The 15457-nt window shown below is 38.7% G+C and overlaps 1 protein-coding gene across 2 annotated transcripts in view; it reads right to left on the reverse strand.

Annotated features, from left to right (window-relative positions):
• The window catches only part of SGK1 (serum/glucocorticoid regulated kinase 1), a 115210-nt gene that overhangs the window by 65990 nt on the left and 33763 nt on the right, over positions 1-15457 (reverse strand). Inside the window, exon 2 of one of the 2 annotated variants that reach the window (XM_041744575.1) lies at positions 6334-6549. The exons of the other annotated variant lie outside the window; for it this stretch is intronic. Coding sequence (XP_041600509.1) covers positions 6334-6549 — 216 coding nt within the window. The remainder of the gene's footprint in view (positions 1-6333; positions 6550-15457) is intronic. 2 annotated transcript variants of the gene reach the window in all.

Genomic DNA, 15457 nt, shown 5'->3' on the forward strand with positions numbered 1-15457 from the left:
TTTTTATGTTTTGTTTTCTAAAAGATTTACTTTACTTTGAGAAAGAGGGAGAGAGTGCACAGTGGAAGGGACAGAGGGAGAAGGAGAGAGAATCTGAGGCAGACTCCACTGGGAGAGCAGAGCCCCATGCGGGGCTCTATCTCAGGACTCTGAGATTGCAATGTGAGCTCAAACCAAGAGTCCAGCACTTAAACATGTGCTCCTGTTTGTGTATTTGTTTGTTTTTTAAGAGCTCCACGTGTTTTCTCATTTGCTCCCCATCCTCTCATCAGTCCTGCGAGTTGAGCAGCACTATTTCCTTCTTCGCGGCTTGCAGGTGAGCCTCAAATGGGAAAAAAAAAAAAAAAAAAAAAAAAAAAAACCATGCAAACATATCTAAGGTCATGTGACCTGCCACAGGCAGAGATGGATGGAGAACCCAGGATTTCTGGATAGAAAGAATGTCATCTATTCCATCAGATTCTAAATATACAGACAAAAAAAAGGGGGTGGGGTGGGAGGCATTTTTTTGTCCCCTTGCCCCGTAGTAGTCTCATCTTTTGTTTTATGGGATGAGTGCTTTCCCAAGGATTACATGGCTTAACATTTGGTGCAGAACAAGGACCGTTATGAGTGTTAAGCCTAGAAATCACCACACATCCTTCAGAGACCATGTCATGCCAAGAGCAGAAAACTGGGGGAAGAGGGCAATAGAAGCACTATTATTTTATTCTCTATAAGCCTTCATAAAAAACATTTTTACTATGTAAATTGAAAGAAACCAGAAATCTATAAAGCCATCTGGATAATTTAAGTATATTTTCTATAGCCTCCTCTTAAGAGGGATCAGGAAAACTCAAGGAGATATGAAAGTAAGTCAGCATGGAAACTATTGCTCAGCTGACCACTTTATTATACCCAGCTTCCTGGGCTTCAAAGAAACTGCTCAACAATTTTGAGAGGAAATATAATGGTAACGGTGCACCTCCTTGGGCTGCGGTAGCCTACAGATGGAGGTAAGCTACCTCAACCACTGAACAAGCCTCCTGGGGCAGACTCTCTCCCCAGTAGAACTGTGTAAAGTCTACTTAATTAAAAGTGCTTTCTATTTCTGTCTTTGGTGAGTTTCTGAGGAGGAAGAAGAGGCAATGACATTCTATTTCCTCACAGCACAGACTCAGTGTTAATTCTTGTGTTTGTAGTAATTTGTTAATAACTTCTCCAAGTCTGATGGCTCCTTTTGGAGGATTGACTTCACTAGGGCCTTAAAAACAGGCCATGGTGCCCTGGCTTCAGCTTTTGATCGCTGACTGGGCACCTTACGAGCTGCCTTCAGTTGGAAGACAGAGGAGGCTGAGGAAATCCTCACTCCGCCAAATGTATCCCATATGAGAGGGCAAGCTTAATGAGTCTCAGCTGTGAGCCCTGGCCATGTAGTACCTCTGGAATGCACGGGATTTCCAGCCAGCATGGGCTGCAGAGTTTTTTGTCCTTACTCTCTCTTTTTCATGTTTAAAAAACTTGCATGAACAAAATTTCAATTTTAGCTAATAAAGGCAAAGAGAAAAAAAGAACACATTAACTTTACAGCATGTACACAGGCCTGGAGGAAATAGGAAACTGAACATACGTTAGATCTGATGACTGTGGGGACCATAGAGAATAAGTGGACACACATAAAGACATCACACAGGGCAGGGCAACATAATGGACAGGAGTATAAGCAAGGGGCTGTGGAAGCAAAAAAATCATGCATTTTCCATTTTCCTCCAGGAGCCTTTCTTTGTGGTGATAGAATGGTCTTACGATGTGAAACCACCTTTGTGACAGTGCCTGACTTTCAACCCATAGGACTGAGTTGTAACTGTATACTTTCTACAAGTGTGTCTTCTGGTAGGCATGGTATTTTCCCTAAACCCATGGGTAATATATTAATATGGTCTTGAAAAACTCAACCAGTATAGACAAAGCTGAAGTCCTTCTTGACTACTTTTCTCCCACTGATTCTAATCCTCGGAAGAGGGTAATCACCATTTCAGTTCAGTGAATATACTTTCAGATCTTTTCACTTGCATTTATATACAAACATGTGTACACACAAACATTCATGGATACATACACATACATTGAAAGAAAAATATGAAGTTAAAAAATAAATGTGACAATGTTAATGCTACATGCATATGTATATTCACCTTCAACTTGGTTTTCTAACTTAAAATAACTTCAGATAGATCAGTACCTATGGAGGTCATTTTTAACTGCTGCATACTGTTCTACAACATGGAGGTACCATAATCAATAATGAGTTTACAGTTTTATTACTCATAGATATTCCCTCCATCCCCTCCATTTTTTTTTTTTTACCATCTCCAATATCACAATGGATGTCATTGTACCCATCCTTAGTATAACATAAGCAAGTATGTAGTGAGCGAAGATGGGGACACATAGATTTGCTAAATTAAAAGGTATGAGATTTAAACATTTTTAATAGAGGTACATTGCCAAAAAACTTCTACTAGCAGCATTTTGGCCCATGTTTTTACCAATATCAATCTTTTAACCCTTTGACAATCTGATGGATTCAAAGCAAATACAATTTCATTGTTTCATTTTGCATTTTCTTGGTCATGGCATAAGTGCTTAAAAGTTTTTGATTTCCATCTTTCATTTTCTATGTAAACCCAGAGTTAATAGTAGGGTGTTTGTGGAGTCCAGGTGAAAGGATTGGCCAGGGACGGCAATTGGCTCTCATGTTGCTGTTAGTTTCTAATTTTACCAAATTGTAATCAGCTCATGTGGCCTGTGTGATTCCTGCTTTTTGGAATTTGATGAGATATGCTTCATGATCTAATTCTTGGTCCATTTATGTAATTGTTCCATGTATGTGTAAAATAATGTGTTTTCTTTGTTTATTAGATACAAATTTCTACATAAATCATATTTGGTTAATTGTTTTATTAAAATCCTCTACCCTTACATATTTTTAGTCTTCTCAAAAGATTTTAGAAGTATAATAAAAATTTTCCTCTATGACATGAATCAACTAATTTTCTTTGTATTCTATTAGTGGTAATTTTAAAGACCTCTACGTTGTGTTGTTAAGTACAAAAAGGTTTGTGATTATTTTTTTAAAGATTTATTTATTAATTGTTTGTGAGACAGCGAGAGAGAGCAAGTGGAGGTAGGGGCAGAGGGAGAGGGAGAATCTCAAGCAGACTCCCCACCAAGCACAGAGCCTGATGTGGGGCTTGATCTCACAACTCTGAGATCAGGACCCTGAGATCATGACCTGAGTAGAAATCAAGAATCACATGCTTAACCACCTAAGCCACCTGGGTGCCCCTGAAATGTATTGTTTTTTAAAGTCAGAACTCACCCCCTCCTATATTCTTAAAGGACTAGCACTCTATTTGCTCTCTTATTTTATTTAAACATTCTTACCTCATTTCTACGTTTGATCTTTTCAGGTCAGGTACAGAGTTTATTTTCATTTATAGGTGATCAAACTCCCACTGTAGGATTTCAGACTAAAAAGAGCTTTGGAGTTGATTGGCCTCATCATATGTTTGAGAGGTTCTGTGACTTGCTCAAGTTCATATATTGACTTTGTGGCAGAGCTGGCATCAGAATGAGGTTGCCTGACTCCAGCACACTATTTATACATAAGTTTACATTTACAAAATGTTTTAAAATCCCATCTCATCCTCAAATTACTAAAAAACCTCAGGAAAGACTAGATGGCAAACATGAATAATCTCAATTTTCATAGGAGGGAACACTGAAAGAGAAGGATGAATTAACGATTTGCTTAAAATTATCCACATTAGGAGTTGTCAGAGGAAAAACTTTGAGTCTTTACTACTAGGCCTGTGTATCTAACAGCCTCTGCATCTTCTCATCACAAAAGGCTACTTCCTGAGAGGACAGAGGTGCCTTTGTCACAGAACTATCTCATGATTTAATCCCAGTAGGAATACAAAATATAGATTCATTGTTAAATGGCTAACATATTAAGTGTCTTCTTGATTTGTGGTGACCTTAAGAAAAAACTCAGCAAAGTCAGATCCAGTTATCCATTGTAAATTATAGAATGATTCACCTATTATTCCAGATAAAGTAAAAGGATGAATCACAGTGTTGCTTTAAATTCCTCCCAGCTCTTTGTTTATTGTTTCCTCTTATATAAAATTCCATTTATTCATTAATCTATCCCTAGCTCTTAACAAATGGGGCATATACCAGGCCCTCAAGTAAACATTTAGTACTAGGCCTTTGTGCTCTGTGTAGGATTTCTAGAGCCCTCTTTCTACCTCTAAGTTATGAATAGTCCTTTAGACGTTAAGGATTTGGCAAATTCATTTACACTCTTAGAGTTTAAGAGTCTGCAAACTAAGGCTGGCAGACCAGCCACATGTTTTTGTAAATAAAAACTTTTATTTGAGCACAGTCGGGCCCATTCATTATATATTATCTATGGCTGCTTTCCCTACAGGGCAGAGCTGAACAGAAATGACAGAGACTTAATGGCCTACAAAGCCTAAGACATTTACTAACTGGCCCTTTGCAGAAAAAGTTTGCCAATCCTTGCATTTAGAATCTATTTACTGCCTTTTATGATCAACCTGGAGTTAAGCCAGTGTCTAGCTAAACAGCAAATGGCACCATGACAAATGTCCATAGATCAGCCAAGTGCTAACCTAGTCAAGGAAGTCTAATTTAGTGTTACAGATCCACAGGCTTAGCTAATATGTAAATCAGCAAGCATAAGTAATAATGATGTCTATTTGCATGGCACTTTCTGGATTATGAAATAATTTATATGTGTTATCTCATTTGACCTTTCTAGGAACCTTAGAAAGTAGGCAGGAAACAGATTCTAAGACATTGCATATCCTAGAGTTGAACTCAGATTCAAGCATTTTTAGCAGCTACAATGATTCCTTGATCTTTGGAAAACATTTCCTTCAGAAAAAAAAAAAAAGCAGGGAAGAGTTATTAACACTTATCATCTTATAAAGCACTGTTCTAAAATAATGTATTGGTAGATCATTTGTAATTAATTGTACTTTGTAATAACATGTTCTGTCTTCCTAATTTGTGGTTTTGTGTCAATAGAATGATAATAAAAGTAACATAAGCATTTAATTTAATGGTTTAGAAAGTCAAAATAAATATAAGCCTAATTGAGTTATAAGTGAAAAATACAATCTTAAATTTTTGAAATTTTAGAACCTGCAAGATAAATCATTTATCTGGCTTTCTTAGATTAACAAAATTAAAAACAAAAAACAAAACTCTTGGTAGAACAGAGAAAAATAAGTCTTAAAAAATATGAGTATATATAAAAATATGAGTATTACATATGAAAATTAGTGAAATATGGTTTGGCATAGTGCTCTGTTGTGGGTCAAATCATATTGAGATAAGTATTTCAGTGAAGGCTACAAATCCATCAATGGCGGTTATGATATCTTTTTTTTGCATTATATAAGAACTGGTCACTGTGTGATCGAACACCTTATGAGGGATTCCTAGTTGATCAATATATGGCTGGATCCACATTGGAATAGCATTAAAATCAGTACAACATACTGTATGATTCCAACTATATTCCAACTCTAGAAAAGGCAAAGCTGTGAAGACTAAAAAGATCAATGGTTGCCAGGGTGTAGGAGGGGGGAGGGATGAATAGAAGGAGTACAGAGGATTTTCAGGGCAGTGAAAGTGCTCTATATGATACTCTATTAATGGATACATGTCATTATAAGTTTGTCCAAACTTAACACCAACAGCAAACCCTAATGTAAACTGTGGTCTTTGGGTGATGATGCGTCAACGTAGGTTCATCAGTTGTAACAAATGCACCACTTTGGTGAGAATCAGGGAGGCTCTACATGTGTGGGGGCAGGGAATACATGGGAAATCTCTATACCTTCCATTCAATTTTGCTATGAAGCAAAAACATTTCTAATAAATAAAGGCTATTAAAAAAATAGTGCTAGGGTGGCTGGGTGGCTCAATCAGTTGAGCAACTGACTCTTAATTTCAACTAAGATCATGATTTCAGAGTTGTGGGATCAAGCCCTGTGGTGGCCTCCATGCTGAGCATTGGAGCCTGCTTGAGGTTCTCCCTCTACCTTGGCTCCCCCTCCTCCTAAAAAATTTAGTACTGTGGGCTAGCAAAAGTCACATTCTATATCTTCCTCAGAAGCTTTATACATATGTATTAAATATGTTTGGGTTTTTTTTTTGGGGGGGGGGGTGTTGGCATACTGTGGCAGGAATATAAGAAAAACAAAGGCCAAGAATCCTTTTGGGGAAATGGATCCAGAGCAAAAGTGAACTTACTTCACACCCGGATTGAGTTTCCCATGAACACGATTCCTTCTCCTGAGGGAGAACACCTCTTTGGAAAGTGTGGTCTCCCAGGCACGTTGGACACAAGGAAGACTCAAAATCTGGCTCCCCTGGAGGGATGTGCATGACCGAGGGGCCTGTGTACTTCAGGCTGGGACTCTGATGCTTGTCCACACTGACCATTGGGTTCTTGATCCATCTTCGTACCTACAGCATGCAGAAGAAGAAAATGCATTTTACCTCCTGTGATGTTTAATGAGACTTCAATGGGAAATTTGGTGGATGGATACTCATGAAAGGAGAATTCAGTCTCGTGACTTCTTCATCTCAATGCAATTCAAATGGGTCAATTCTGACCACTTTTTAGGCGTGTGTGTTTTTGGTTGGTCATTTCATCTTGCTGAGTCTGTCTCCCCATTTGGGGATGATTGGGATAATATTATTTCCTCCCAGGTTGTCATGAAAATTTTACAATATTTTTAAATGTCCAATTGTTTTGCCTGGCACATAGTGTTCAGTAGATGGTGACTATTTTACTTTTACTCTTACTATTATGATTATGCTGACAGAATGATTCACAAATGTCTAAGATGAGTTATTCTTACTGGAAGAAATACTGATTTGAGATTGCTAGCTTAGGACCCCATTGCTGCTAAAAGAATTGATATGTATTTTGCTACTGCAAAAACTTGATAATAAAAGAAATTATTTCTGGTTAAGAAATAATTCACAGTTGTTCACAGAAATTCACAGAATTCACAGAAATTTCACAGTTGTTTTTTCACTTGTCTTGCTTGCAGGTAGATTCCTGTAAGGCACAGAGAGTATATAAAGCTATTCTAATATTAAAAGGGATACTCTTTCTGCAGCAACTTAAATAGAAATTTCAAGCATTGTTGTAAATGTTTGATATCCATTGTCTTGTTTAATTCTTTGAACAACTTTACTATTACTAATCCCATTTTACAGATGGGAAAACAAAGTCACAGATAAGCTGAGACAAATTTCCCCAAGACACCTGCTGGTATTGAGCAAAGACAGGACCCAGGCACCTTGAATCCAGAGTCTATTCCTTTACGAGAATGGAACTTTAATAAGTGTTGCAGTGTTTTAAGACTTGTGGTCACTGAATGCTTGAAATGTGTCTTGGTTTCATATGTGTCTTCCATGCTCTTTGAAACTCCTGAGGATTTAACCCAGTTAGTGAAATCAGCATATACCAAAAGAACAAAGAAATTAAATGACAGCATTGAATTATAGTTAGTAATGTTACAATTAAATATTTTAAGGATACACTGAGAAGAAACTAAAATTGCACTAGCAAAGGAATGATTGAGCAATTTGATGGAAAATTATGCTATCACTAAAAATAAATATTATGAAGACCCCGGCAATACGGAAAATGTTTAGAACATAATTACATGAGAAAAAGCCAAATACAGAATTGTTCAATCACTAGAATTACAAATGTGAAAATATATGCACTACCTAAAAACAGGGAAAATAAAAACTATTATATTCACTGTAATATTCATTGCCTAGGGATATTGTAGTTTCCTTCTTTCTACAGTGTAATATTTCAAAGATCAATTTCTTTTAAAGTTTATAGGAATCTCAAGCAGCTAAAATCACTTCTTTCTTCTGTTTCATAAGTGTGTTTTAATTGCTTTATTTATACGTACTCTTTTCAGTAGCCATTTAAAATATCTTTTTGAGTTTACCATCCTACTGTTAATATTTGGGAGGTTTCTTTCAGTATTTCTTGCACTCCAGGGTACTATTAGCATGTTAGAAGGTACATTCAAAGTGTTTATTTGATTCACTAATGAAAGTCTAAATGAAAATCTAAAGGTTTGAGACTACAATAGAATCTCTCTTCCTATGTTAGGACTAAATGTGTTTTTGATCAATCTAAAAAGTACTAAATTTTATTAGAGATGGAAAATGTTTTTTATTACTCTTATTCAGAGAGTTTTGAGCTTGAAGTCTGGTGGCCAATCTTGGTTAGTTGCCAACCTTGTATTTTAAATTCAATGTTTTATTCTGGCTTACTTTTAATGTCTCTTTTGCCAAGTTGATTTAACTTTGGAGTTCCTATAAATAGTATTTTAAAAAGATTTATCTGCAAATGAATTTACATGGCCTGATAAGAATCTTTGGTATATTGAAATGTAAATCTTATATTTATGGACCACTTTATTTATTTATTTTTTTAATTTTTTAAAATTAATTTTTATTGGTGTTCAATTTACCAACATACAGAAAAACACCCAGTGCTCATCCCGTCAAGTGTCCGCCTCAGTGCCTGTCACCCATTCCCCTCCACCCCCCGCCCTCCTCCCCATCCACCACTCCTAGTTCGTTTCCCAGAGTTAGGAGTCTTTATGTTCTGTCTCCCTTCCTGATATTTCCCAACATTTCTTTTCCCTTCCTTTATATTCCCTTTCACTATTTTTTATATTCCCCAAATGAATGAGAACATACACTGTTTGTCCTTCTCCGATTGACTTATTTCACTCAGCATAATACCCTCCAGTTCCATCCACGTTGAAGCAAATGGTGGGTATTTGTCATTTCTAATGGCTGAGGAATATTCCATTGTATACATAAACCACATCTTCTTTATCCATCATCTTTCGATGGACACCGAGGCTCCTTCCACAGTTTGGCTATTGTGGACATTGCTGCTAGAAACATTGGGTGGACCACTTTATTTAAAGTAAATCTTATGCAGTATTGTCTTAGAATTATTCAATTTTTAGTGGAAGAATGTCCATGTGACTGAATTTAAGCTTTCATTATATTATTTTTTAAGCTTTCATTACATTATAGAGAAAACAAACTGGTTTTATCAAAGGATGAGAATTTAGAGACATTATATCTCAATTCAAAGTTTACATTGATCTATAAACTTAAGTGATCTATTGCATATTAGAGATCATTGGGACTAAGGATCACATAAAGAAATGTCATTTCACTTGATATCCAGCTAAGAATTACCCAAAATAGTTCAGATGACCTTAGCATATAATGTCAAACAACCAATAGATATCTTTATAGAATTTCATGGTTAGAAGAGACTTTTAGTAATTTGCCCAAAGACACACTGTAAATTATTATGTGGTCAAAACTATACAATGGTTTAAGCAATTCAATGAACCAATTTCTATGAGGGTAGAAGCTAGCAAACTCACTATCTTTAGAGGCTGGAGGGAATAGGAAATGTGTAAAACCCTAGGACCAGGGTATGAACGTAGGGAGTGGTAGGGACTGGCAAACTGGAAGTGCATGCTTATTAAGGACATTTAAATTTAAATTTAAAAATAAAACAAACAAAAATCTCCAAGCAAACAAACAAGTCAAATCGACCTCACATCTTTAAGGGTCACTACTTGAACCTTGAAGTTATTCCTTCTTTTTTTTTTTAAAGATTTTATTTATTTATTTTGAGAGGGAGAGAGAGAGAGTGCTCATGACCAGGAGTAGGGCAGGAGCGGGGGCACAGGGAGAGAGAATCTCAAGCAGACTCAGTGCTAAGCCTAGAGTCTGATGCTGGGCTCTGTCCCACATCTGGGAGACCAGGACTCAAGCCAAAATCAAGAGGTGGATGCTCAACCAACTGAGCCACCCTGGCACCCCCTGTTGAGGTTAATTCTACCAGGTAGAATTAAGAATTGAATGAAGTAGAAATAAAATGATTTGATATCTTCTAACTTTTTCAAAAAACAATCTAATGATCTGAACATTTTAACTTTCATTCATTCGTCATTTTTTTTTCCGATTTCACTTATTTAAAGAGAGAGTGAACCCACACCAGTGTGGGGGAGGGTCCAGAGGGAGAGGAAGAGGAAGAGCATCTCCTGCAGAGTCCACGACCAGCACAGGGCCTGATGCGGGGCTTGATCTCATGACCCTGAGATCACGACCTGAGCTGACCTGAGAATTGGATGCTTAACTCTTGAGCCACACGGGTGTGCCTCATTCATCATTCATTACTGAAGACCAACTGTATGTGAGGCAGAGCCTAGCCATTCTTGAAACCTTCCTTTATGGAGTTTGAGTTATGGCTGAAGGAATAAATTTATTTATTAAGGGAATAAATTATTTATTTAATAAAATGAATAAATGAATTATGCTATGTAAGAGGGTCAATAAATCAGAGAGGATTACTCAGGATTATTGAAGTGGAAGGGCTGTACTGTAATCGTCTGAGAAAGGAGGGCCTCCCTGAGAAGGCAGGTAGGTTTTCAGTAAGGACTCCAGAAGTAATCAGGCTCTAGGCCATCAAAGTGAGCTATCAAATAGGCAATACTGAGGAAGATGACGCCCCTGAGGGAGATCCAGCCACAACTGGCCTATTGTGTCCCTCGGGCTCTGCGGCTCTGCGAGAGGGAGTAGCTGCCTGTGAGTGGCTTTGGGAGGTCCTCAGAGGCCAGTCACAATGGCTCTGGGAATGCTATGGCAGCTGTGTGTGTAAGAAAAGTGAATGCCCAGATAGGAGCCGCGGCCCTGGCTCCTTGGCCACCTGGGCCCTGGTTTTCCTCAGAGCTATGCGGCACCCATTTGTGGAGAGTGTTGTAAACAAACGTAGACCAGGGTGAGACACCCTTCTTACCCTGAACAAATCAAGATTTCTCTCTCTTGGGCTTTACAGGAGCCTGTTCTCCAAACTGTATATATATATATATACATATATATATTATTATTATTATTATTTTTTAGAAGCAATTGCTTCTCTAGACATTGGGATGAAAGCATAAGGCCCTTCATTGAACCATCCAGCTACTCTTACTGAACAGGGTTTACACAAAATCTTAATCCAATTTCTTTGTTAAATCCAGTCTGCCCTGGTTTTATTAATTTCTTTATTTGAAAAAAACCTGATATCCAAAAGCAATAATCCCTCAGACTAGAAAATTGCCAGATGCGGTTAAAGAGATTGGCCAGTTTCTAGGGATTTTCCACTTGTGGTTTTTTCCTATTATGTACTAGTAAACAGATATTAGTCTTAATTTAAAATGGTTTAGCTGATTATGATACCAACTGATGCAGAAAACTTATAGAGTGTTCAGGTACTTCTCTGTGAATTCCTAAAGAAGTGCCTACTTGTCTCATCATTCTTTTTGTTTTCTGGGAGTGAAGAGCTGTCTTTTCCTTCAAATCCAGTGAACCTGATATTGGACACAATTCTGCAGTCTCTAGGGGGCATGCGTTTTTATTCCCAAAAACTGACTTTGTTTATATGATGCCACAATTACTGTCTTTTTTTTTTTTTAAAGATTTTATTTATTCATGAGAGACAGAGAGAGAGAAAGAGGCAGAGACACAGGCAGAGGGAGAAGCAGGCTCCACGCAAGGAGCCCAACGTGGGACTCGATCCCACGTCTCCAGGATCACGCCCTGGGCCGAAGGTGGTGCTAAACTGCTGAGCCACCAAGGCTGCCCTACTTTCAACTGAGATACAGGCCATCGAGTTTTCTAGTGTGAATTATTCGGATAATTCAATTGGTTATGAAAAGGGACCTCCTTTTCTAGAAGGTGTCTGCCAGTGGGCTGGTTATGACATTAATGCAAGTCAGGAGAAGGTACCCGGAAGCAAATGCCTCTCACATTGGTTCCTGAGGGGGCTTCACAGCCTGGCTCTTAAATGTAGCAGTGATATAAAAAAAGATCAGTGGTAGCAATCTGGTTTATTCACCCTAGCTATATGGGTCATCACAGAGCTTTCTTTCCTCTGAGTATTTGTAGTGTTTATTATTTACTTATGTGAAACCTTGGAACTTTAAAAAAAAATTATTTATCTGAGAGAGAGAACAGGAGGGGGGAGGGGCAAAGGGAGAGGGAGAAGTAGATTCCCTGCAGAGCAGGGAGCCTGACAATGAGGGGAGGGCCTCGAGGGGTTATTCCCAGGACCCCAGGATCATAACCTAAGCCTAAGGCAGAGGCTCAACCTATGGAGCTGCCCAGGCGCCCCAAACCTTGGAACTTTTATGCTCACTGGTTGTTATTATGCCTATGTCATCTTTCCAACTGGACCATAAGGATGAGAACAGTTTCTTAGGCTTTTTAAAATTCTCCAGAGGCTGGCATATGGTCTTAAAAATAGTAGGCAATAAAAATAGGAATTGCTTGATTATTTTTGACAACCATATTCATTTATAGTTCTTAACGTGCTTTGCTACCATCCTCTATCAAGGTGATAAATATGGTCTGTGTAACTGTTTCCCTCACACAGCAGTACCTCCCCAGACCTGAGAGGACCCAGTGGCTTTTGGAATTCCCCTTCGTCCTATGCCATTTGCCCTTGGGATTTCCCAGTCCTCTCCTGTCAGCATTGACCAACGCTCTTACATCCTGTTCTAGGTTCTCAGTGTCTAACCTGGTGCTTCCCCAGGCAGAGTCTGGGGGATGGGTGGCCAGGAGGATTGGGAGAAGAGGAAGGAAAGAGAGGACACACAAAGCCCCATCCTTCTCTGTGACACTGCTCACAGTGGCCAGCACCCAGAGCTCCTTCTCTTCATACAGCTGCCTGTGGGTTCACCTCCCACCCAACAAGTTCTCGGAGAGTTCAACACCAAATACAGTCCTTGCCGTCTACTTCCAGTGCCATAAATATAAAATCCTCTGCCTCTTCTTCCTCATTGAGACCCTCACCAGACCCCACCCCATCAAGTTTTAAATAGAAAGAGCTCAGGCATTCAGTGACAGAAATCTTCCTTTGGAAATAGAAGAAACATTTTCTTCAGTCCCTTAATAGAGGGGACTGATCCTCTTGGTTTGATTGGCCTTCCCTGGATTTAGAAAGCTTAAAAAAAAAAAAAAAAGGTGAGGAAAGAAGAAAAAGAAGAAGAAGAAGAAGAAGAAGAAGAAGAAGAAGAAGGAGAAAGATGAATCAGGAAAAAGTTTTTTCAGGTCATATATCTAAGGGATGGTATGTGTTACTTCCTTTGCAAATGAAAATGGAGGCTTGTTAAGGCAGCTTAACACACAGTGATGTTAAGCTGACCCCTGGAGAAGGACCTGCTACTGTCTGTTCACAGCTCATTCACCAGAGCTTTGGAAACTTGCCCTCTTGGTTCCTGCAAGAAATCCTCTTTTCTAATATTTTTTACCTCTCCCTCTCTTGGCTACTGTCTCTTAGTGTCATTCAACATGTTCTCACAACATCTCTAAAAAGCTAGCAAACCAAACATAGAACACTCTTTTTTTACCCACAAACTTTCTTGTTCCAGTAACTCTTTCACCACCACTACCTTTCCTTCTTAGCCACGTTTCATGAAGAAAGCCACCTCACATTACTCCTCAGTCCACTGTAATTTATTCCTTAAACAATATTTATGGATGACCTAATATTTGCAGGGACTAAAGTGAAGAGCATGATAGAGACTCATCCCATCAAAAGAAGTTTTCACCAAGATCCAATAAACTTCATTGCCAGATCCAAACAGCACCCCTGAGTACCTACCCAGGTTGCCTTCTATATAGTATTTAAAGGATTCAGCACAAGCTCAGCTATCTGCTGGGCATTCTGCTGGGTACTGGGGACACAAAGAAATGTGATTGCTTGAGTGATCTTTGAGCAAGGGGGTTGCCATTTCAGAGACTTACCCAAGAGCCTGTGGTTTTTCATAGTGTAGTCAGTGTATAATATAGAGAACAGTTGAAAGCATGAGCTCTAGAACAACACTGGTTGGCTGAAAACACTGCAACTATTGCTGCACCTTCCCAGGGCAATATACCTACCTCGTCAGGGTTTTGTGAAGACTAAATGAAATGATGCAAGTAAGCCCAGCGCCTGGCACTGGGTGAACATTTGGTTAATATTTGCTATCTAGTATGGCTCCATGTAATGAGAGAGCTTTATATAAAATGCCATGGGAGAGAAAGATGGGGGTGGGGGGTGGGGGGTAATTTGGCCCAGCTGAGAGAAATCAAAGAAAGCTGTCTGGAAGAAGTAAGGTTAAACTGAATCTCGAAGGTCAAGTTCGAGGAAGCCAAGTGAGTTAAAATGGAAAAGACATTTCCAGCAGAGAGGATGACAGAAGCCAATACATGAAGGCAAGGATCTTCATGGAACATGTAGAAAGTGAGCCCAAAGAGGAGAGGCAGGAACTGAAGCTGGACAGAAAGATTGGGGCCTCGAACAATAAGTGGTAGTGGTCTCTGAAGTCTTGTAAGCAGGAGAGGGAGATTTTCAGATGTGTCTTTCAATTTGGTGTGAAGGATGGATATAAGATGGTCAAGAACACAAGTAGCTAGATGAGTCAGGAACTGGTTACAAAGGAAATGATGAGGGCCAAGCCAAAATAGTAACAATGAGAATGGGGAGAAGAGATGAATCGTCAAGTATATATATCTATCATTTAGTTCTCTAGTCTATATTCTTGTTCTGGATTCCTAAAGCCATCTCCTAAGTGGCCTTGCCCTTTAAGTCTGTTCTTACTGGAACCACAGCATCTTTCTAAATGCAAAAGTCGATCTTGTCTCTGCTTTAAATTCTTCAGTGATTCCCCATCACCAGCAGCAGTGACTTTCAAACTATTTGGTCAAGATTGATGTACTGTAAGAAATCCCTGAACTGATATGCATTTATAATAAATATTGAGAGATATGCAACTGAGACAACTGGTACCACCCCCAGATTTACCATTTTTTCAGGAAATGCACTCACATTTTCTATTCCAGTCTAGTACTTCAAAATGTTGATTACAACCTACTGAGCTGATTTCATGACCCACTAATAAGTGCCACACAAACTGAAAAACATCTAAATGGTAAAATCTGTATTCCTTGGCCTTCGATACCAAGTCACCTAGAGTCTGAATTCTCATCTCCCATGTGTCCTCCATGCATCCAGACCTTCCACCATATAATTTGATTTACAGATCTTAAAGACTGCTCTCCTAAATCTTTGATCATGTGCAGACTCTTCCCTCTGACCCACCTTGTCCATATGGGTTGTCCTGCTAAGAGTCACATACTTGGGACACTTTTCCATTGTCTGACTTCTCACTGCTTCTTGACCCATTTTGGTAGTTATTTGTTTAAATGGGAACACACACACATTTACTCTGCTTTACTTATCCATTTCCCCTTATTAGAATGTGAGTTTCAC

Source organism: Vulpes lagopus, chromosome 2, assembly GCF_018345385.1.
Source record: "Vulpes lagopus strain Blue_001 chromosome 2, ASM1834538v1, whole genome shotgun sequence".
Taxonomy (NCBI): Eukaryota; Metazoa; Chordata; class Mammalia; order Carnivora; family Canidae; genus Vulpes; species Vulpes lagopus.